At 34.2% G+C, this 22,922-nt stretch overlaps 2 protein-coding genes across 4 annotated transcripts; both read left to right on the top strand.

Annotated features, from left to right (window-relative positions):
• The first annotated feature begins 4,312 nt into the window (after positions 1–4,312).
• Positions 4,313–9,312, top strand: LOC110032808 (serine/threonine-protein kinase Aurora-1-like). Of its 3 annotated transcripts, none has more exons than XM_020736588.1 (10): positions 4,313–4,515; positions 4,727–4,841; positions 7,108–7,220; positions 7,375–7,521; positions 7,605–7,700; positions 7,780–7,875; positions 7,958–8,054; positions 8,162–8,279; positions 8,948–9,020; positions 9,122–9,312. In XM_020736588.1, exons 3-10 carry the CDS (start codon positions 7,128–7,130, stop codon positions 9,215–9,217), a joined length of 816 nt encoding a protein of 271 aa, XP_020592247.1. In that variant the 5' UTR covers positions 4,313–4,515; positions 4,727–4,841; positions 7,108–7,127; the 3' UTR covers positions 9,218–9,312. The 3 variants fall into 3 exon arrangements, with proteins under 3 accessions (XP_020592247.1, XP_020592232.1, XP_020592239.1); XM_020736573.1 differs by having other exon boundaries at positions 4,673–4,841; XM_020736580.1 differs by lacking the exon at positions 4,727–4,841.
• A 9,064-nt stretch (positions 9,313–18,376) lies between these two features.
• LOC110027078 lies at positions 18,377–22,551 on the top strand. Its single transcript, XM_020728392.1, has 4 exons — positions 18,377–19,283; positions 21,271–21,341; positions 21,718–21,946; positions 22,040–22,551. The coding sequence occupies exons 1-4, from the start codon at positions 19,158–19,160 to the stop codon at positions 22,232–22,234; spliced, it is 621 nt and encodes a 206-aa protein (XP_020584051.1). The 5' UTR covers positions 18,377–19,157; the 3' UTR covers positions 22,235–22,551.
• The last annotated feature ends 371 nt before the right edge of the window (positions 22,552–22,922 follow it).

Genomic DNA, 22,922 nt, shown 5'->3' with positions numbered 1-22,922 from the left:
CAGAATGGAAGCTAGTTACAAATTTTTCCCATTCTTCAAGATGAACTATTCCAACCCCTCTAAGGAAGGTTGGAAACGCCAAAGTTATAGGAAATTGGGATTCTGGCCCACTAGGATTTTGATCTATGGTTCGCAACAGGAAGTCACTTAGCTTCACAAAGGAGTTGGCCATGCATTTGTTTCCTAACCTTGGGCTTCCTCTAAGAAGTAAAGGATCAATCAATAGGTGTATGACCATGTTGAGTAATGTAGGCCATCCAACTTGTTTAGCGTGGGAGACCCAACCCACAAGCACCTAGCAAGATTTATTCCTAGGGCTAGCTAAGAAAGAAAAAGCAAAAGGGTTTTAGGGAATCTCAACAACACGAAGGTTGTTGATGCGTTTCTTCTAGTATGATGAAGCTCTCCTAATGATAGGAGAGAAGCCCACGCAAATCCTTCCCCCAAAGCAACGAGGGAGCTCTCTTCGTCAGAGAGATCAAGGAAAAGTTTGTTGGAGTAATCCTTCTCCCATATAGGATGAAACTCTCCTTGCCGGAGAGATCACAAGCTCGCTGAAATCCTCCTTTCCTCAAACTAGGATGAAGCTCTCCTAGCCGTGTTCCCCGGATAATTTGTCGGAGAGGGAAAAGTCACTGGAGAAGAAAAAGAAAAGTGAAGAAGAAGATGAAGTTGGAAAATGACCCAAATCTCTTGAGCTTCTCCTTGAGGAAGATGAAAAGTACTCCTCCTTCTTCCTTGCTCCAAGCTCTATACTTCAATAAGATGAAGCTTTTTGAGGAAGAAGATGGTGTTCTCCCACTAACACCTCAAACACTCAAAAATGCTCCCAAAGAAAGCTCTCCCTCAGCTTAAAATTGAAATGAAGTGTAATGGGGAGGAAATGAAGATTCTCCTAAGTTAAAATAAGCTCACCCAACCAAATCCCCAATTTATCCCCTTATTTTTCCAAAAAAAAGGCTAATGGAGGGTACTTAAGAGCTTTTAAATGAGGCTAATCCCACAGTTTTAACACCCCCCATGCATATCTTCTCAAGCCTAAGGAGATCGCTAAAATTTTGGCTCTAGGTGACGTGCTTCTAGGGCCGCCTAACTAAATTTTGAAACCTGGGTGGGGCAGAGTGGTCACGTTGGGCTCGAACGTGGTCACAACACTCTGTCCGCAGGGTTGGCATGGTCATTTAGACTCCTTGGTGTAATTACATCAGGCTCACTATCTTGCAGCATGGTCTTGCCACCTTCGAATGCAGCCTTCGCGCAACTGCAGGAAGGTCTGGAATGGCAACGCCATCCCATGGCATAATTACGCTGTGGGCTCTATCATGTGGCGTGGTCACGCCTCCTTTGGGTGTGGTTACGCCAAAGACAACCCCCTCAACCCTTATGGGGAGGGGTTAAGCGTGTCCACACCCGATTTGGGTGTGGTCACACTAGACTGTTGTGTGTCATTTTTCATTATAAGAGTTCGTTAAGTGTTAATGACCGGAATGGATCACATAGGCCCCATAATGATTGTTGAACTTGTTCTAGAATGGGAAAGGTCACAAATCAGTGGTAGGCATTGTCAAGCACGGACAGGAAGAGTTAAATCTTAGTCTTGAGAACATAGTGCGTATAGTAATGTTTCGACGAACTCCTTAAGCTACAGGAGGGCACGCGTGAGCGCCACACACTCCCACAACATCACAAGGGGATCTGGTACTTGTGACATAAAAAATTGATGCCAACAATGTTTAAAGTTTTAGTATGATATGATGATTAGAATAACTAGACTAATCTGGAATAGCTAGTTTGGCCAGATTTTAAAGATCTCCTTAGCAAATGGTTCAAAGTTGGGTACATAGCTTAAAAGTATTTTGGGTGTTGTCCTTAGCATATGTATTTATGCTTTGGAGTAGATTTTAAGTTCAAAGAAGTTTATATTGGTGTTATAAGGTAGATAACAAGACTAAGTTATAGCAATGTCTAGCTTGGTTAAACGCTTCTAAGAGAAAATTTTGAATAGTTTTGAGTGGTAAACTGAATAGTTCATGATTATTTAGGGTTGTAAGAATTTTGAAAGGATGTTAATAATTTTAAGTGTCGTATTTCCGATAATATCAAATAAAAATAAAAAATAAAAAAATGATAACTAATTAATCTCACAAAAAAAGATAACGTTGAGCCACCAAGCACGAAGCCAAGAAAATGGAATCCTTCACTCAAAATAATTTATTCGAAAAGTAAAATTTATTAGACATGAGCTCTATTTATATGGATTACAATAACAAAAATTTTAAAAAAAAAGGAGAGAAAAAGTTAAGAGGAAGATGTTGGTGGTCATTAATGGAAGAAGGTGTCAACTGCCTTTCTAAATTGATTATTTCAATTATGATGGCTAGCCCATACAAGCCTTCAAATGTAAAATTTAAAAGCTTATATAAGCTAAATTTCAAATTTTAATAATGTAATCTACAATTAAATTATTTTATTTTCTATTTAGCTCTTTTGATAGACCTTGAATGCGCTATTGCTTGATTACTTGTTTTAGCTTTTATTAGGGCATTTATAATTGATCTTTTGGCTTTTTTTTTTATTTTCCTGATGTGCTACATCACAAGGCATCCTTGATGCATTAACAACTCTCTACAAATGGCTCAAAAAACATTGATACTAAATAATGTTGCCTTGAGTTTGTATAATCATGTTGTCTAACCAAAAGGATAATTTTATTTGTAAGGTTACATGACTAATCACCTCAGAACCTAAAGATTTTTGGTATAAAAATTCATTAATAATATGATTTACTTAATTTAATCAAGAAAATGAGTATGAAGGTGCTACCAATGAGAAGAATAATAAAATCCACCCTTTCTAGTTACATGAATATTAAGGAATGCCACATAGAAATATACATGAAATGATTATTTGAATCAATTGTAGCATAAAAAAGTTACAAAAAAAAAAAAAAAGCAAACAAGTTATGATTATTAGGCATCCTGCAAACAAGTTATGATTATTTAGGCATCCTTAGATCAGTTTTGGAAAGTTATAACCCAAATATTTATAAGTACATTGAGTTAATTTAGTAAGATAGGATAATTTAATAGTAGATTTTATGATTAGATTATAGTAATTAAGGATGCCTTTTTGATCAGTAAGGAACTTCAAGTCAATACTAAATTAAGTCTAGAAAAATATGAGTCATCACTTATAGGTAATAACATATCCATAAATGAGATTAGCATCAATTTAGATATAATCAGTCAATGGTTCTTAATTAAAGTTAATTAGGTTGACTGAAGTTAAATATTTCAAATAAACTACTATTAAACAAAATATTAAGCATACTTAAATATCAGAGTCAATGTAGTTTATTTATAATAGATACAAGTAAGATTGGGTACAAACTTAAGGCAACACCTTTGTATCCATTACAATGGTGTTCATAAACGTTTTAGGTTGAAGTAGAGGGTTAAAGGAAGAAGAATTTTTTTCTTATGATAGTGATTTATGGTTAAGAAAGGTGCACACTTACAATTGATTTAGAGATTCCCATAAAAATTATATTCACCCTTGCATTAGTAAGGGCTAATCTTAACGCTTAGCCTCACACAAAACCTTCTTACGTGTGTTTGGTAGGTCATATATCCCTCTCAATCACTAGTAAATTTATAATTCCTCTTAAATAGCATATTGATAAGGGTAAATATAGTGTGATATTCATCTTATAGACATATCACATGTCTTTTATTTGGTTATAGTTTTATAATTGGCCAAAAATGAATTGAAACTGAACTATTTAAATATAAATAATTGATAAAGTCAAGAACTGCACATACTTATAAGTTCAAAATAATGATACCATTCTACCTAAATAAAACAAAATAAAAGAAAATTGTTCAACTAAAATGATTTAACATGTTGATATAATAAATCAAAAGAGAAAATTTATTAATCTTAGTGCATTAATTCTCTTAATATCAATTCAACATAACCTTTCTTTTTAATTACGGGTAAAATAAAATAGTAAAAAATTAAATTCATTTAAAAAAAAAAAGAAGAAAGATGATAGACAGCATCCCACATCACCTTTGCCACATTTTCTCACCATTTATTTTTCTAAACCTTCGAAGTACAAACCTGAGCTCCAACACACAGCCCACGGCTACTCCAACGGTCGAATTTAACGGGCCCATCAAATGGACCAAGAATAGCGACTCTTTCAATTTCAAATTTAACGGGCAAATTTGCAAAATTCCCGCATCACCTACGTTTCTTATAACACCAAATTCAAGAGAATCCACTTATCTTTTACCAAGTGGCAGTGTTTCCCTAGCTGAGTTTCCCGTATATAAGTCGTCATCTCCTGCGGGGAGCTGGGGTGCAGAGAGCAAAAGCATTTTGTCGATCCTCGCTCGGATCACTATTCCCTGTTTCGCCCTCTTCGGCTCGTTCCTTTCGATGCCCTAGTTCTTCTAGGCGGCCCCCTCCTATACCCTCGTCGTCTTTCTCTCCGGCCGACAATTACTTGAGGTATACTTATCTATGAATTACTTCTTGTTTTGGGAAATGAGATAACTGTGGTGATTCTAAGAATCGGGGGATTCTCTTTTCCTTCAAGTTGTTATTGATATGATCTCTTTATTTTGCTCCTTTTTTCCGTTATGATTTGCGCTGTATCTGCTTGCAGCAATCTTGCATGTAGTCTTTCTCCGATTTGCTTCTTACAAGCTATTTTGAACAGTATTATTTGCGAGAAATGGGACGTAGTGGTGAATTTTGATTGTCAATTTTGGTTCTCTGATGTTGTTGTTCTGTTCCTTTGGATTCGATGATTCTCTCGGTTACATTGGATTGAGGTAACTGATGGCTGCTAGCTCTGTTCCTCTGAAATGCTCTGCTTCTGTCTTGCTACTGTACTCTTGTAAAGCTTATGTTGATATGCATTGATGTTTTATTTGGTGCTGATACTCTTGTTTTTCTGCAAGTTGCTAATTCTTTTTAGTTTCGATTGGACTCCTTTGTAGAGAGGGAACGATACCTAGAGTAACATCAAAATTTACACAGTAGCTTAATAGATTATTTGATCTTTGTGTGGAAGTGGACATAGGTTTTCTTAAGTTGAACCATATAATTTTTTTTTTTTTCTTGGTTGCTCTCAATTTCTTTTAAATTATTTTATTATTATGATCATATTTGCTCAAGATGGGCGTGGATTCTCTTTCCTTAACATAAGCTATTGTATTTAACCTACTATTATTGCAAATCTAAGTTGGTAGCTATCGTTCTAAGCAGCATCAAACTAATAATCTATTGAAGACAGGGTCTATATTTGAAATATTTTCATAATATTAATCAAATGAACTAGAATATTTGTATTTATGATTTATCAACCAAATGTCAAAATGATCCAAACATTTTATTAGCTAAGAGTAGCATATACACAGTTTGAAACCATTGAAATAAATTAATGATTTTAGAATTTTAATATATTTATTAATTATGTGCTCTCTTAATTAGCTTTCATGAGCTTTAGTCTCATGCATTATGTAGAAAATAATCCTAAATATCACCTTGCAAATAAAAAGAATGATTCACTTTGAGAAGAAGGATATGAGTTTACAGAAGCTATTAACCTAAAGTTGCAACGAACAAATATTGTCTCTCTAAATTTTATTGATTTTTTTCTTTCTTTATTTGAAAATATCATCTTATATTGATTTGGTACCCGTAGTAGCTCTAATGATAGCTAAAATCTAAAATGATATAGATAACCCTAATGATAGCTAGAATCTAAAAAGTAGATAATGGGAAAACGAAAATTATTGTAACAAGATTTAACACTGTTTTAGAATTGCAAAACGTACAATTAGTATTTGCAATTCCCTGCTTATTTGAGGAATATAAATTTGCAATTCATAATTCAAATCAAATTTTACATGAATTTTTTTGAATGCTTAGATCAATTAGATATTAAAACATAGTTTACCCATTGTTAAATCAGCCACTTCATTTTAGAACTTTCTTATAAGCTTCACTCCTAATAATTTTTAGGATCCTTAAGGGGTTGTTTTGCTGCTAGTAGGGTTGCTGCAAGTAGGGTTTTGCTGCATGTAGGGTTTATCTTTAATAGGACTTAGTAACTCCATAAATTGTAAATCTTTTAAATTCATCCTATTTTAAAACCGGATTTAACTCAAATCAAAGGCGAAATTTAACGCCCTAAATCCGAAAATTCATAGATCCACGGAACTCTTGCATTATAAATTTTGACCAAATTTAGTAAATTCATTGATAAATCATATTAAAAGATACTAAACACCCCCTAAGAGTTGAATCATTTGATAAATCTCTTAAATGAGACTTTTCTTATTCTTAGATTTTTCTATTTTTTTCTCAATTTCAGGTATGATCATGTGTTATTAATTATGAATCTAACACTTCTTCAAATGTTTCCTCCATGATGAAATGGACTTTGAATTATTTTTATAATGTGAAGCTATTATGGAGAGGGAAGTTCGGTCATGCGTAGGCAAAACTAAAATCTTCAAATGTATAGGCTTTGTGTGGGTATAATAGTTAAAAAAATATACATTTTGAAGGCATGGAAACAAATAAGGTTGCTTGAGATGCAAATAATGTTTTTCATAGACTAAATTTAATATCTTATGAATTACAATATCAATGAATGCAAACAAAAAGTTATTTGTTAGATTGTATTATATAGGTTTTGCGAGTATGATAGTGGAAAAAAATATACATGTTAAAGGCATGGGAACAAATAGGGTTGCTTGAAATGCAAATGAAGGTTTTCGTAAACTAAATTTAATATCACATGTTAATTACAATATCAATGAACGCAAACAAAAAGTTAAACTTGCAAAACAATACCCTTTGAAAAGTTTTTGGATACTTACATGACTAGTATACCGTTAATTCTTATAAACATATTTCTTTCATATTTTCTTGCTTTACGTAGCATTTATTGAAAAAAAAGAAAAGATTAATAAAGGAAAAAAATGAGGAGAAAATGTTATTATCTCTTGAAAGGTACTTCTGGCATTCTTAGCCAGCCTTTTTTTTTCGTCCAATATGATCATGCTTTCTTTATACATATTTTGGCAGTCTCTTTCAAAAGCTTTGACATGGAGAAAAGATGGACTTTGAATGATTTTGAAATCGGGAGGCCATTAGGGAGAGGAAAGTTTGGCCATGTGTATTTGGCCAGAGAAAAGAAGGTAAATTTGTTAATAACTAAAGCAAAAGTAGAGAAATATCTACTATTCTTAGATTTTTTTATTGCATGGAGACCGCAATAAACCACTAAATAATACCTTTCTTTGTTGGATAACTATTATTTTAATACTACTAACTTACAGATCTTCATTGCAGAGTAATCATATAGTGGCAATGAAAGTTCTATCCAAGAGTCAGCTAAAGAAGTCCCAGGTTGAACATCAGATTCGCAGGGAGGTAGAAATTCAGAGTCACCTCAGACACCCAAATATACTGCGGTTATATGGTTATTTTTATGATCAGGTCTAATCTCTAACTTTATTTAACTTCTGAAAAAAATTGAAATTTTAACTTGAGTTCATCACAATCATTCCATTTTACTACAGACAAGAGTTTATTTAATACTTGAACATGCACCAAAGGGAGAACTTTACAAAGAATTGCAGCGGCGCAAATATTTCAGTGAGAGGAGAGCAGCAACAGTAAGTCGTACTCTACTGAAATTATAATTTCTGGAGATGAAATTTTTGCTAAAGTTTTATACTAATAATGATTATCCAGTATATGTCATCATTAGCCAGAGCGCTTATCTACTTGCATGGAAAGCATGTCATTCACAGAGATATCAAACCCGAAAATCTGCTGCTTGGAGCGCAGGTGGTTTGGTTTGTCCTAAAGCTGTTTGTTCAGATTTATTGCAAAAGCACCATGTTTTTAATAATGGATTACTTCTGGATAGGGTGAAATAAAAATTGCAGATTTTGGGTGGTCAGTTCACACATTTGACCGCAGGAAGACAATGTGTGGCACTTTAGATTACCTCCCCCCTGAAATGGGTAATAGCAATTTCTTTTGCATTCAATCTCACTTTGGCTTAGATTTATAATGAGAAAACAAATTATTCGGATTTCCGGATTAACCAACTAAATTTTGTTATTTGCAGTGGAAAGTGTAGATCATGATGCTAGTGTAGATATTTGGAGTCTGGGTGTTCTATGCTATGAGTTCCTCTATGGTGTACCGCCATTTGAGGCCAAGGAGCACTCAGAAACATACAGAAGGTTAGCTTATTATACTCATTAAAGTTCACCTCAGTTTCAGTAACCAACAAATTTACAACAATAAACATAATTTAGTTATTTCATCAAATCTATCATTCTATACTTGTTTGGTAAAATCATCACATACAGTGCACCCAAAACAGTGTTATTTATAAATAAAGCATCCTTTTTCATCAAATTTTCAAATTCTCACCCATATTTTTCATTTTTATCAAATTTACAACAATAAACATAATTTAGTTATTTCATCAAATCTATCATTCTATACTTGTTTGGTACAATCATCACATACAGTGCACCCAAAACAGTGTTATTTATAAATAAAGCATCCTTTTTCATCAAATTTTCAAATTCTCACCCATATTTTTCATTTTTATCAAATTCTAAATGGTTTGATTGTGGCTCACCCAAATGCATCGGTTCGTTAGTTCAAAAAATCACCTGATTTTCGGATGTTTTATATGTAATTATCCCAATTTGTTTTCTTCTAAAACTGAAGTGCAGTTGTGGAAACCAGTATGAAGAAATAAAATCCACATTTTGTTTGGTTCCAAGTCGGAATTAAAAAGATTTGAGTAATTGATATTAAATTAATGGTAATATGAGCAAGAAAAAAAAATGATTTGGCATAATATTATCTGATAACGAAATTTGCTATGTGAATGCAGAATCAGGAAAGTTGATCTCAAATTTCCCTCAAAACCCATAGTTTCTTCAGCAGCGAAGGAACTGATAAGCCAGGTACATAACCAGTCTTCAACTATATTGTTTTTTTTTAAGTTTCTCGAAGTCCTCTGGCCCTCTACTATTAGCTTCATTTAAGTTGTCAAATTTTTGGTCAGATGCTCGTTAAGGAATCGTCACAGCGTCTGCCATTTAACAAACTGCTTGAGCATCCATGGATTGTTCAAAATGCTGATCTTTCTGGCATTTGCTGAAATTTATTTATACTCTAAATGAGAGAGAATTTATTTAGCTGATTCTGTACCCCAACATTTTTTTTTAATTTTCATTTGTTTACTAATAAGAACGGTCCCTGTAATGTGTTGTTCCTGTTCTATTTGCTCTTTTCTTTGATTTTTTTTTTAATTTTTTATTTTGGTTTGAAATGGTTGTATGAATCATCTTTGAATATTCATTGTTAATGTAATGAAATTAAAAAATATACATCAAAAGCATTGAAAACCTCTAATATGAAAATAAATAAATAATTATATGATATTAAAAAATAGTCGAATTAAAATAATTATATTAATTACATGCAAATAAGTTATAATATGAAAATAGTCTACTATGAAATTTTTTTGAATGCTCCTTTGAGCATAGGGTCTTAGGTTGCGCTGATGTTATAATGTCATTCTTTGGGCATTATGGCAATTTTATCCTTTTGGGCGTGAAATGAGATTTTTGTAGCTTTCCTCGGCGTTCAATCATCGTTTCACTCTATTGGTAGATGGGCGTTACTTTTGTAATGACTTGAGGTCGTCTAGTTGGGTTTGGTTGACATTCAGATGTTGCTCTTTACTATAATAGCATCATGTTTGAAAGATCAGGTTGGTCTCAGCATCGCGGTCCTATGTGGACTTCGATTTCACTTGTGATAAAGTCACAACACCGATTTTGGTGACCCGCGTTAGGCTCTACTTTGACTCTCTTTTTCGCATAGTTGTTGTGCTAGTCTTTTGCACTACGGTGTTGGGAGCTATCTTGATTTTTGACTTGTTTTGTTTTGCAAGCTGTGTTGTTAGCCTTGCCTTGAGTAGTGAAGCAGATATGGTGGGATACACGTTCAATCGGGACCAATTTTACTCAGTTGAAATCATCATATCTTGGCTTTTTAAGACAAGGGATATGATAGTTTCTTTCGGTCGCTGATACACCATTCCTTTTGGTTGGTGACTTCCTTCAACTTTTTTATCATGTCTTTAAATCGAGTTTGTTTATTCTAAATAAGTGGGTCTTCTGTCTTTATAGACAGTCGACCCTTGGACTTACCCCTCCAAAATCGTTGGTACATCATTTTGTATGGGTGGCGGTTCTGCTCTGCCCAATTAATCGGCGGTACACATTGTTCTTATCGTTTACAGATATGATCTGTCGTAAGCTCATTGTTTTTTCTTTTTCATTTTTTGCATACCACCTACGTGCGGAGTGTTGGAAAATGTTCGAGTTCTACCGCTGACTAGGTTTAGGTTGTATTGCATGTCTGCACACTCATTTCATCCCTGAATCGTAACATTGTTCTATGAAGTCATCTTAATGGCGTCATAGGATCCTTGTGTTTTCTACACTTGTTAGCATGTGCACATGTGTATGTTTTGTATGATTGCAAACTCTTTTCGTCCCTGGATCGTAAACATCATTCTATGAAGTCATCTTCATGTCGTTATAACACTCTCTTTACAACAGGAGAGAGGATCCTTGTGTTTTTGACAGTTGCTAGCATGTGGTTATTTGCATGTGTATGTTTTGTAAGTTGATCCTCATTTGCATGACTTTTCTTTCTCTTCATTTACACAACATCTAGACTTTGAGCTTCAAGCTTTTAGGGTTTTTCACCTTTGCTAAAAAGCTTTTGATTTTGCATCTCGACTTAATGTCAGTGTCGTCAAGGTTTAGTTTCTAAGGCATATCATTTTGACATATTTTATTCATTGCTTGTTTGTGTCTATGCATGTGAAGTCTTACTTTTCTGAGTATAACTTTCTTGACGCACACTATATATGTCTATCTCTCACAAGTTTGCATGTCGGTGGCAATACTCGGACAATCCTTAGTATTACCAGTGGTAGTAATAGGAAAAATATCATTGCTAGTTGGCTTGTCCGAACAAATAATGCGAGTTATCTTATTATTACCAGATCTTGTAGGATTGTTCCAAGCATAGACGTGGGTTGACATTCTTCACTTATTGTGATGAAAGTTAGTTCATTTAGATGCTCGAGACAGAGCCAACTTGGAGATTTTATCAAAATTCTCATCATCATATCTTCTAAGGCTTATATAAAGTTTTCTATGAAGAATTATCCTATCAGCTATTAAAATTTTGTTAGGTCCTTTTTGGTATTGTGGATTATATGATATAAAATCCACCGACAAGATAAGATACCAAAAACCAAATTCGGAATCAGACCTTTGGATCTACACGACATAAGTTTGTTGAGCCTTGACTGGCTACCTAACAGATTGGAAGGCTCCATACCTAGAATTTCAAGAATGCTTAAGAATTCAAAATGATAAGTTGTTTGAGCACCACAATAATTAACTTAATAAGTTCAAAATTTTTCTGAAGAAAATAAGAACACATAAAAAACCTCACAAATTCGTGAATACTCTAAATCTTCATAAACTACAAAATAAACTAAAGGTTTTACAATACAGAGGGGTTGAATTTCAGCTCTAGAAAGGTCATGGCGCATGTTAACTTGGAAACCCTTACATGACATTAATTTCATGTTGAATTTACCACAAAATCTAAAAATATTTAGAAATAACAAATAAAAAAAGAAAGCTAGCAAAAAAAAGAAAATATTTGGATTTTGGTTCTTGCTTAAGCAAATCTGAATCCACAAGGCAAAACTTTAATAATATTGGGCTCACATGTTGCTCCAAAATAGACATGTTTCCCTAAGACGCTAATCTGATAGGTTGGCCTTGAAGAATGGCTAAGAAATGTGTTTTGCTTGAGGAAACCCTTCTAGAGTTTTAATCATGTTGGCCATACACTCTTAGGTCATTCTTGGACTCTTATTGGGGCTGCATGTGTAAGCCACTTTGCCAACTTCTCGGGCTAGCCCATTTAAAGTTTCTTTGAAATCTTTAGCTCTAAAACTTGTGATTGACACACTTAAAAGAGACAAAGAATCATGTGAATGTCAATCATGCTTGAGTTTAGCTGAATTTGTATCATTCTCCTCCTTCTTGAAAAGGATTTATCCTCAAATTATCACCGACATCAAAAGGAGATAAGTTGAAACATTAAATCTAGTACTAAAACCATACTCACCTAGTTAATCAAGTTTTTTTAGGCATTTTCATTGATGTGTTCCACAGCTTGAAACAATCCTTCACCCCTTGGTAGGAGTTTAGAATGTCTTCACTCTGGTTTAAACACAACTTTCTCGTAGCCCTTATTAGCTTGTTTTGCATATTGTTTGGTCCTTCACTCAATATTTTGTCTTGCATTTTCATGGATCTACCTAACAAGATCAAGTTTTTTCTCGTCATTTAAGTTAACACCTTCGCTCATAAGTAAGTGATCAAAGGAGTCAATATCTTTCTCCCCCTTAGTCCTAGGCAATCCCAAAATAAAATCCATGGAAATATTAATCCAAGGCTCTCTAGAAATAGGGAGTGGAGTATACAACTCATGTGGTTGTAGCCTAGACTTGGTATTTCTAGTTGTAATGCATCCCTCACAAACCTTCTCAACAACAAGCCTCACATGTGGCCAAAAGAAAAGCTCATGTAACACGCCTAATGTCTTAGCTACACCAAAGTGTCCCACCAAACCATCGTGATGTGCTTCCCGAATAAGTAATTCACACAAGGATGAATGTGTAACACACAACATATTCTCTCTAAATAGGAATCCATCATGCAAGCAAAGTTTACCACGTGACCCCTTAGCGCAATCTCTAAACGTGTGACCAAATTAGGATCCAATTCATACAACTCCTTGATATTTTCTAATCCAAGCAATTTAACTTTAACGGTGGAAAGCAAAACACACATGTAAGATAATGCATCAACAACTATATTTTCCTTACTTTGTTTATATCGGATCACATATGGAAATGTCTCAATGAACTCCACCCATTTGGCATGACATTTTTTTCAAATTGTACTTCCCCTTAAAAGGTGTACCTCGAAAACAATTTGAATGACTAAATGAGACATCTAATGACACTAAAATTGGTCCAATTCGAGTCTAACCAAGCCCAAATTAAGTTATTAAACCTATTTCAAAATTTTTTGGTGGTTAATTAAGGTTAAAATGAGGTTATAGTCAAATTGATCATATCGATCAGACAAATCTAACGAGCCTTAAATCATTAAATTTTGACATCATTAAGGCGCTTAAATCTGTATAAAATATTGTCTGATCAAGGGAATCATTCTAGGCTATCTGATGGGGTGGTTTGGATTTTTACTGTATATGTTGAAGTGGAGACCATGCAGGAGAGTTTTAAAATTTCTCACTTGCGATAAAATAAAACTTCAAGGTATAGCATATTACCCCAAGGGGCAAACATACTACCCTATAATAATTCTGATCACGAAGTGATTATTTCACTACTTCGTTGGGCTGCAAAAACTAAAATTTTTCCCCTGCCTTAAAATGATAGGATTTATTTTCATTATGGGGTATGATATCTCTAAAGAAACAAGCCTCTTAAGTTAATTACATCATTTGGAAGGACAACTCTTGATTAAAACAATGATTATTCATTTTTTGCAGAATATAATGGAGATATTAGACTATTATGTGGAATTTCAAGTGAGATGGCTCAAATTTAGAATACTTATTATTGGAAGCCAACGAAGAGGAAGTAGGGAGCACTGAATACTGAAAGACCAAGTGGTTACATCAACCTATCCTATAATTGGGCTTTACAATTTTGATATCAAAGTGATTGTTTTTTATTTGAGTTGGGTAAATTAAAGAAGATTAGGAGTTATTTATATTAGATAGAATAGGCTGTCAAAAAGCTTCGAAGAAGCTAGTCATCTAGCAAGGCCAATAAGATAACATCATAACCTATATTAAGGTGAATTCACCAATATGGTAGAGACTCAAACCTAACTAAGAAAATGTGAGACTTATGGGTTACATTCTTACTGAGGAATAGAACCCTATCTAACTCTCCTAAACTTATAACCTTCCTAGGATATATTGCTAGCTAACACCTCATATGCTTTAAAATAATGTGTCCAATCATATGTATGTTAAGAGTGGCAGGATGCTATTAGAAAAGTTGTGTTTGGACTTACGACTCAATTCTTAATATTGAGACTCAACTATTTATTTCATTTTAAAACTTTAAATTTTATTCTTTATGCAAAGATGATGATGGCTCGGTAGAGCCAAGTAAAAATAATAACTCGATCAATCGAAATAGGATCGATTGTGGGATTTTCATTTAAATACATTTTCTTATTAAAAGTGAGACCCTAACTGTGAAGTGTAAATTATGAAATTGTTATACAGGTCCTTATATGATGCATGAAAAAAAAGGAGTTAAGGCTAATCAATATGAAAGGCTGTTTTACTCCTTAAGAGTGGTGATCCTCATAGGTTAGGTCCAAAGAGATGAAGAGAAAGTATAACGTGCTACTTTTTATATGTAGTTGGTTCACCTTAATCGTTAAGTTTTCTAATTAATTTTATTTAAGTTAATTAGTATTAATGCATGTTGATGCAATAACTACTAGGCGTGAAATTCAAATATTTTTATTAGTTTATGGGCTTTGCTATTTTAATTCTAGTTATGAGTTATATTTTTAAAAAAGTGATGTTCTTATAGTAAATATGTAGAAAATATTATAACTTAAGAGCCTATCACAATCTAAGCCTAGCCAGGCACACAAACACATAAATAAACTTAAGAAAAAGTAAATATTTCTAACACACATGCAAAAAATACAAGAGAGTAGGTAAACCAAACCAAATAAATATAGAAAAATGGTGGTTAAATGCCATCATATAACAAAAAAAAATTGATGTTCAATAGGTGGCAGTTGATGGCCAAAATTCTTGACATTTCCCCCGTTGTCGAGGAAAAAACATCATGGTGCTTGTGTAGGTTTTGACTCAGCAAGTTGTATTACCTGCATCAAAATTTTGCAATTTTCAGAAAAACTTTACCAGGTTCTTTGGTTGAGGCAGAATTTGGAGGACAGTCTTGTGAGTCTCAAGGTCCCTTTCCCGTTGAAGTTGATGTCAAGTGCCTCGACTCCACACCAGTTACCACCCAGAAGTAACAACATTGAGATTTTTATAGGTTCTTGCAGACTGTGATGATCTTCCCATCTCTCGGGAAATTAACTGCCATGTGAGAGGTGGAAGTGACCACCAGGTATTTGTTTAGCAAAGGGTGTCCAAAGATGGCATTGTATGTTGGTTGGGGTTTCTAGCAACCAAAAGTCCTTCATATTAGTAAATTGCTTTTCTTTTTTGCCCTAGAAAACCCCTAGGGTGATAACACCCATGGCTTCTTTTCTTTGCCAGAGAAGGCGAAGAGTGGTTTGGCCGGTGGGGGCAACAAGACGGTTTTGATCCTTATCTTGTCGAATACCATTTTGAACACAGGGTTCACCGAACTTTCGGTATCGAGCAAGATACTACCTACCTAGCAGTTGTTTGTCAGGGTAGTAAAGACGATAGCGTCGTTGTATGAATTTTTTTTTGGGGAAAATCTGCATCGGTAAAGAAAACCAGGGTATGACTGCACTTATGGATGGAAACGACGTCACTCACTTCTCCAGATTGGAGCCTCTTTTGGCTGGCCTGTCGTGGCGATTCTCCGCCTACCCCAAAGATGGCCGAAATTATACTGGCAATGCATATGGCATTTGTGAGACAAGTTCGTCTGGAGACTCCTTAGTGGGAGCCTTTCCTTGTCACCAAGTGTTGGATCAAATAGCAACAAACTCCTTGAGCTTTCCCGTATGAATAAGATCCTCGTCCATGTTCTAGAAGTGACGAATTTCCTCCGTACTGTGATTGTGGTCTTGGTGGTAATCCCAGTACTTGTTGTGGTTTCGAAGAGAAGCCCCAATCTTCATTTGTGGAGTCTTCATAAAGTATTACTTGTTCTAAATGGCCTTGACTAACTAGTCATTGAGACCCTCAAGAGGGTCTTCTGGCTTCATAGTGCGACCACCCGTTGTACTGAGGCAGTCGTTGGTAAGTTCAAGTTTGGCCTTGGTTCCCTTGGCTCCATTACAGTTTTGATTATGTCGGTTGCTCTCTTATTGGGAACAACTGGAAGGATGTTGCCCATCTGTTGATTTCTGCCTTTTGTCCTAAGCATCCTTCTTCTTTGATTGACGATCTAAAGATTCCGCTTGGTGATGGGAGCTAATAACTCCTTCCTACGTAATGATGTGGTGATTGCCCATCTTCAAAAACTTTGCTAAAGACTTTGGTTTGCACAAGCTCAAGTCATACTTGAACCACTTCATCCCGACTCCTTGCATTAAAGCAGTTTGCGCTATATGAGGCTACAGGTTCTGCACCTCCAACATTTACTTTTGAAAATGAGTGATATATGAACAAAGACTTTCGTCCTCTCCTTGCTAGATCTGAAAAAGGGTTTGCAACTTTTTTAGAGGTTTTTTGGCACTGACACAGTCCGCCATGAACAACTTCTTGAATTTATTGAAGGAGTGGATAACTCTCGCTAACAAGCCATTAAACCACCTGGGGGCAAACTCTTTCAATGTAGTAAAGAATAATCAACACTTTAATGCATCTATAATTTTCAGAATAATAACTGTCATTTGAATGGCATCAATATGATCGACTTGGTTAGAATAACCCTTATAACATTCAAGGTGGGGGGTGTTGAACTTCTTTGAAGGTTTAGCCTTGTCGAGAAAAAGCATTCTCTGGCGGATGTCATCAGGTTGTCTTAGCGTGTACGGACAATGCTCTTCCGTCAGCGTAGATTCTGTACTATCAATGTATTGGGGATGCTCTTGTCTCTGGCGGTTTCTGGTTTGTTCTTCGGCTATCAGCCTCTGGGGGTTTCCCTCGGGAAGGCTCCTCGAGGAGATGTTGTTTCTCGCAAGTTTCTCCTCCTGGTATTAAAAGTTGTTGTTCCTCCTTTGGATAATAGCTTCTCAAATGAGGATCATCATATGCTCTTTATGTTCCTGAATTTGCTATTGCATAAATTCTCATATGCATTCCATGTTTGCAGTGTCTCTGAGTTAAGTTTCTTTTTCTTGAATGTGTGTTCTACTATTCGTTTTAGGTCACATCCAAGCTCAAAGCACCACCTTTTAAGATATTAAATCCCAATTTAACCTCTGGATCATGCCTCGAGAGATAAAGCGTAAATAAGAAGGAAATGAGAGAGAGAACATTAGAGGGCAAGATGAACAATTTATGGAGAAAAAGATTGATCCCTCGTTCATAAAATAGTCCTTATTTATAATCATAGGAGACCTTTGATAAAGTTATGTTTTTGCCTCCTCTTTAATGAGATGTTACAAGTCATTATTTGCACTTATTTAATTAGAAATATTAAAGTTCAATTTTTTTCTTTAGACGTCGTTTCATAATAATAACTAATACTAGCGTATTTTTAGATCTATAACTGATTGTCACACTTTAGTACTCATAACTGATCTAAAAACCTTGTCAACATCAACTGACAACTATACACAAGTCTGAATCTTCTGATCGATATGTAATTGGATCAGTTAACTTAGCTGGCTCGAGTTGACTTATTCCTTATAAGTGTCGAAGCTTTAACTCTTGGAACCTGAGGTTCTTCTGAGTGATATAAGGTTGACTCAAAGTCGAGCGGTGTCGTTGTCTCTGGTTCCAACCAATGTTTGATAATCAAGCAAAATTTAGTCTTATCAAGTTCTTCAAATCTATCATATCATTGAATTTCATCTCCTCTTATACACCGTTTGATTCCCTTGAGATTTGTGTTGATAAATTTCATACATACAATATATATGATATTATATGTATACATATATATATATATATATCTCTGATAAATTTCATACATACATACATATATATATATATATATAGACATATATATACATATATATATATATATATATACATATATATATATATATATATAAAAAATTAAAATATTAACATATCTGATATGATATGAAAGATTTTGATGATAAATATTAAAAATAAAATTTTGATGTTAAATATTTAAATAGATAGAATTTAGTTTAGTAGTATGCATATAAATGTCCCAAAAATAAATAAAATAAGAGTGGGTGAAAATCAAACAGATGAGAAAAGCTTTAATTATAAAACACTTCCGCAACGTTGAAAAAAAAAAAATTTATTTTCGATTGATTCCAAAGATAAATGATATCAGAGTACAGAAATTTTCAAAGCAATGGGTGCATTTGATTAAAGATGATCGCTTTCCATTTCCAATCCAAGGCGCTAAAGTAAGAAAAGAGGGGTCTTCCTGGAATTTGCTAAAGTTCATTGTAAAGCCTGGATCCCAATTTCCACGCCATCAAAACTACAGAGCGCTGCATCATCATCAACAGCAGCATCGTAGAAACTGCAGCCATTGGTATGAATATACAAAAGTAGCTCTACCACAAGCCATGGAGACCAGGTTCCCCTCACTTCTCTTCTATATGGCAAAGGTGGACCAAATTTATCCGAAAGGCGAGACAAATTAGGGAGAGGATGAGAGCGAAAGGTAAGAAGACGAAGATGACTTCCCGACTAAAACGCCTCCCACCGAAAAATAGGAGTAATGGAGTTGCCACGAGCCCCATACGCGAAACCCCAAAAAAAACCCAGTCATATCCTTCCACCATCGCAGAAATGGTGGAAAAAACTCATCTTTCTCTTGTTCCAGCAAAGATGGACCTTTCGTATTTTGTACCGGTCAGAGTCTCAGTGGGGCGGAGAGAAAACCGGGGAAGGAACCTTCCCTTTCTTTCTCAACCTCCCAACCCCCCCTCTCTATCTGTCCACCTTTATTTCTCCATTATCTTCTCCCTCTCCCTCCTTCTATTCTCTCTCCTCTCTCTTCTCGTCTATATCTTTATGACATCCTTGTAAGGCGGTTCGCATCCCATTCGAAGCTTTTCTTTTTTCCTCCTCTAGCGCCTTTCTTTCTCTTTCCGCTTTTTGTTTTCGGGAACATGATGAAGAAAAAGACGAAGTATTTCATGGATCCATACCCGTCTTGTTCTTTCCCGGCTGGGGAAGCAGCCATGGCAAGGCTCAAGCATCAGTACCTGTTTGAGGATTATCAGGAGTTGCTCAAGGTGAGAACTTTATAGAGTTAGTTGAAGAGATCTGAGGGATTTTCTTAGGTTTCATATTCGGACTTGTTTTAGAGATCTGATTTCTGTATATATTCTCCTTTTATGGATCTATTGTTTAGCCTCTTTGTTGGATCATCTGTTCGAGGCATCTAGGGTTTTTCCTTTTACTGACCTTGACTTTATATTGTTATTGAATTTTATTAAATTGATTTTTGGTAGAAAGGATTTAATGAATCGTGATAGAGTAGGATTAGGGAACTATTTGGTTGTCTAATTCTTAAAGCTGAAGTTTTTACAACTCTGCTGGTTATTGAGTTTCGATAACAAACCTGGTTTTGAGGCAAGTTTATAAAGTTTATTGAAGGGTTTTCTGTTCTGTTTGGAGTGAATACAGCCTTTCATAAAAGCTATTGTAGAACAGTTGTGCTAAATAAATTTTTTTAAAGTTATTGTGAGTATTATATAGACTTTTGGAGCAAAATATATTTTTCATAGCTACCGCAATATCTGTTTATAAAAAGTTGTCTCAACATAAAAAATTTCTTAAAAAAAGAGCTAGAAACTTAATAGTCCATAAGAGTAACAATAAAACTCTGTTAAAACTAGGAAGCTTCATATATTTACCACAAAATTCTTATTTATTTACCAAACTTTGATTTTTTATGTTTAGAAACTTTACCTATACATGAAAAGGTGCAACTCACTTTTTAAAAGTTGATAATAGTGATATTTTTATGTAATATTAGCAATTCTAGTGTTATAAATATTAAAATTAAGTTTAGTTGCTAAATATGTAAATACATAGAAATATTGTGGTGTATATAAACAAACTTAACAAATAGTTAGGGGCCATTTGGGATCCCTTTTGTTTCTTATTTTCAATTTTTTGTTTTTGTTTTATTTTGTTTAGGTTTTTATTTGAAGCAAAAAATGTGGTTATTTGATTAAAACATGGTTGTTTTTAAGAACACTCAAAATACCTAAAAGTTATTTTGAGTGTTTTCAAGATCATGTTAATTTATTTTGAGAAAAAAAATAAAAACATGTAAAAAATACATCAAACAAACTTTTTTTTTTAAAAAATACATCAAACAAACATGTTTTAAAAAAAATACATCAAACAAACATGTTTTAAAAAAATACATCAAACACAAAAACCAAAAAAAAAAAAAAAAAAAAAAAAAAAAAAAAAAAAAAGTGTGAGCTTTGTTTGCTTTTTGTGATTTCATGTAATTTATCATTTAGGGTTGTAGATTATGTTGAAGAGTAATGGCATTAATCTGAGATACTCTCCGTATTATTAAGCAGCAATTTATTCGATGTATTTCTTTTCTTTTTTTAATGCAGTTAAACTTTCGTGCTTTGTTGCTCTAACACCTTGGTTCATTTTCTTCTATAGCCTTATTTTGATGTAATCATATGGGAGTACCTTACGGGCTTCTTCTTTAGGAGTTGTTTGATTTGCTGAAAATAAAGTACAATGTAAAAAGATTGTAGAGTACTGTTATTGCAATTTATTTGAAATGATTTATGGTTGTTTGGTTCACTATAAAATAATTGCACGTCTTTATATTTTTTTGTTTGGTTTGAAGAAATTGAAAATAATGCAATAATTTATTTGGGAGCCGAGCAAAAGCGGTGGCAGCGGGCGGCGAGGAGGATGGAGAGCCGGGGATTTAGGACGGGCATGGGGCAAGAGCGGGTTTTTTTGAAGGGCGATAGTTTTTTTATAGCATTTTACAATGTAATTCAAATTCGGTCAAATCAGCCGAATTTTAAATTCAGCAAAAATGAACTAAAGTGTGAACTTAAAAAATCATTGAAACTTTATAATTTGTACTTGTACTTCTGCATATCAAATATATATTTTCCTCAAATCCCTAACATCCCCTTAGTGTAATCCATTAATTTTTTCACATATTCATGTTAACAAAATTTAATTATTTGAGTATTTTATTAATCATTGGACATTTGCGAATAATCTTAGGAAACTGTAGAAAAGAGGGAGAGATTACAGAAGGCAATGCAGAAAAAGCTCAAGCTCTTGGCTGAAGTCAAGTAAGAGCTAACTATTCACTCACATCCTTTCTTGATTTTATTTAGCTTTTATATTTGGGAAATTACATACATACACCACACAATTCTTGTGTATTTCCATATCTAACTCCTAAAGTTTGATATTTACATTTAATAACACTTTGTTGTTATAAATTTATTCACGAAAATGTGTATTTCACTTTTAAAAAATTAATAATTGTTGTATTTTTTATATGATGCTAAAATTTGAATCATATAAATGTAAATATGAAAGTTTAGGTGTTACATATGTAAATACATAAGAATTGTGTGGTATATATGTAAATGATCCCTTGTTTTGACTACATTACCTGATATTTCACTGTATGACTTGTATCATTCATCATGTATGCTGTAGATTCCTGGCAAAAAAATACGAGTCTTTCACCAAATCTTCCAAGGCTTTCCCATGCAAAACAAAGAAGCAATCTCTCAAAATTCTCTTCCCTCCTAATCAACTTATTCGGCCTCCTTTGCCTCCTACTAAAGCTGAGCTCCCAAAAAAAGAAGAAAGGAACTGTAAAGCGAAGGAGGCAAAGGTTCAAAATGCTAGAAAACTGATAGATTTAAACCAGGTCTCCTTACCGGTAATCTCCTCAATCCTCTTTAGTCAACTAATACCTGTTTCCAACTGCAATAAGCATGAAAATATTGATTTTTCTGGGATTTTTCCTCTTTAGAATGATGAAGAAACTGATGCATTTGAAGTGGAGTTGGAGCACCTGAAGACGGAGAAGTTGAGAAGGAGCTTGCTTGAAGGAAACATCATGGCTGATGATCTGAAGCTCTCAGCCTGCAGAGACATCGGAAGCGGTTCAAACCGGTCCGGAAAGAGAAAAATTACATGGCTCGATCAGCTCACTTTGAGAGTTTGAAGGCCACTCTGCATGCATCATTAATCAGACAGATCTTATTCTGCTATAGGAATAATGATCATTTTGGCAGTTGTAAAGAAAGTGATACATAGAGGTTGAGAAATTGATCTTTAGTTTATGATTCAAATTAGGACTCTCTCTTATAGTTAAATTATTTGTTGATATCTTGGTTGTATTCTTACAGTTCCTTTTGATAAATCAACATTGGAGTTGAAATATAGGAACCTGGATGGAGGTTTTTGAAATTTGTTGCCATTATAAGTTAGGCCTGGAAGAACTGGGAGTGTTCTGTATGGTTAACTCTTTCGAAATGCTGCAGTTTTTTTTTTTTTTTTTTTTTTTTTTTTTTTTCCTGTTTTTTAAGGTTTCTTATTTCTTTTAATTGGAATGACATTCCTTTTTTCTGAGCAGCAAAAGCTATTTTTGATGTTTTCTTTATTTAAAAGATGATGAAATTGCAGATTTAGTTTGTTTTAGAATGGGGGCGGGATTTGGTTAATGATTTAATAACCATCATTATGATGGCATTTTATCTTCCATCTGCTTACTGTAGCAATAATATCTTGTTTGCTTGAGAATGATGGGTGAGATGTAGCTTCTAAGCCATATTTGGCTTGGATTTCAAGCAGAACGAAGAATAAGTTCATGGGGATAGATGCATTATCTAATGAAATATTTGATTTAAAAA

This window comes from Phalaenopsis equestris, unplaced genomic scaffold (genome assembly GCF_001263595.1).
Source record: "Phalaenopsis equestris unplaced genomic scaffold, ASM126359v1 Scaffold000002, whole genome shotgun sequence".
Taxonomy (NCBI): domain Eukaryota; kingdom Viridiplantae; phylum Streptophyta; class Magnoliopsida; order Asparagales; family Orchidaceae; genus Phalaenopsis; species Phalaenopsis equestris.
This window is presented reverse-complemented; position numbering and strand designations above follow the sequence as displayed.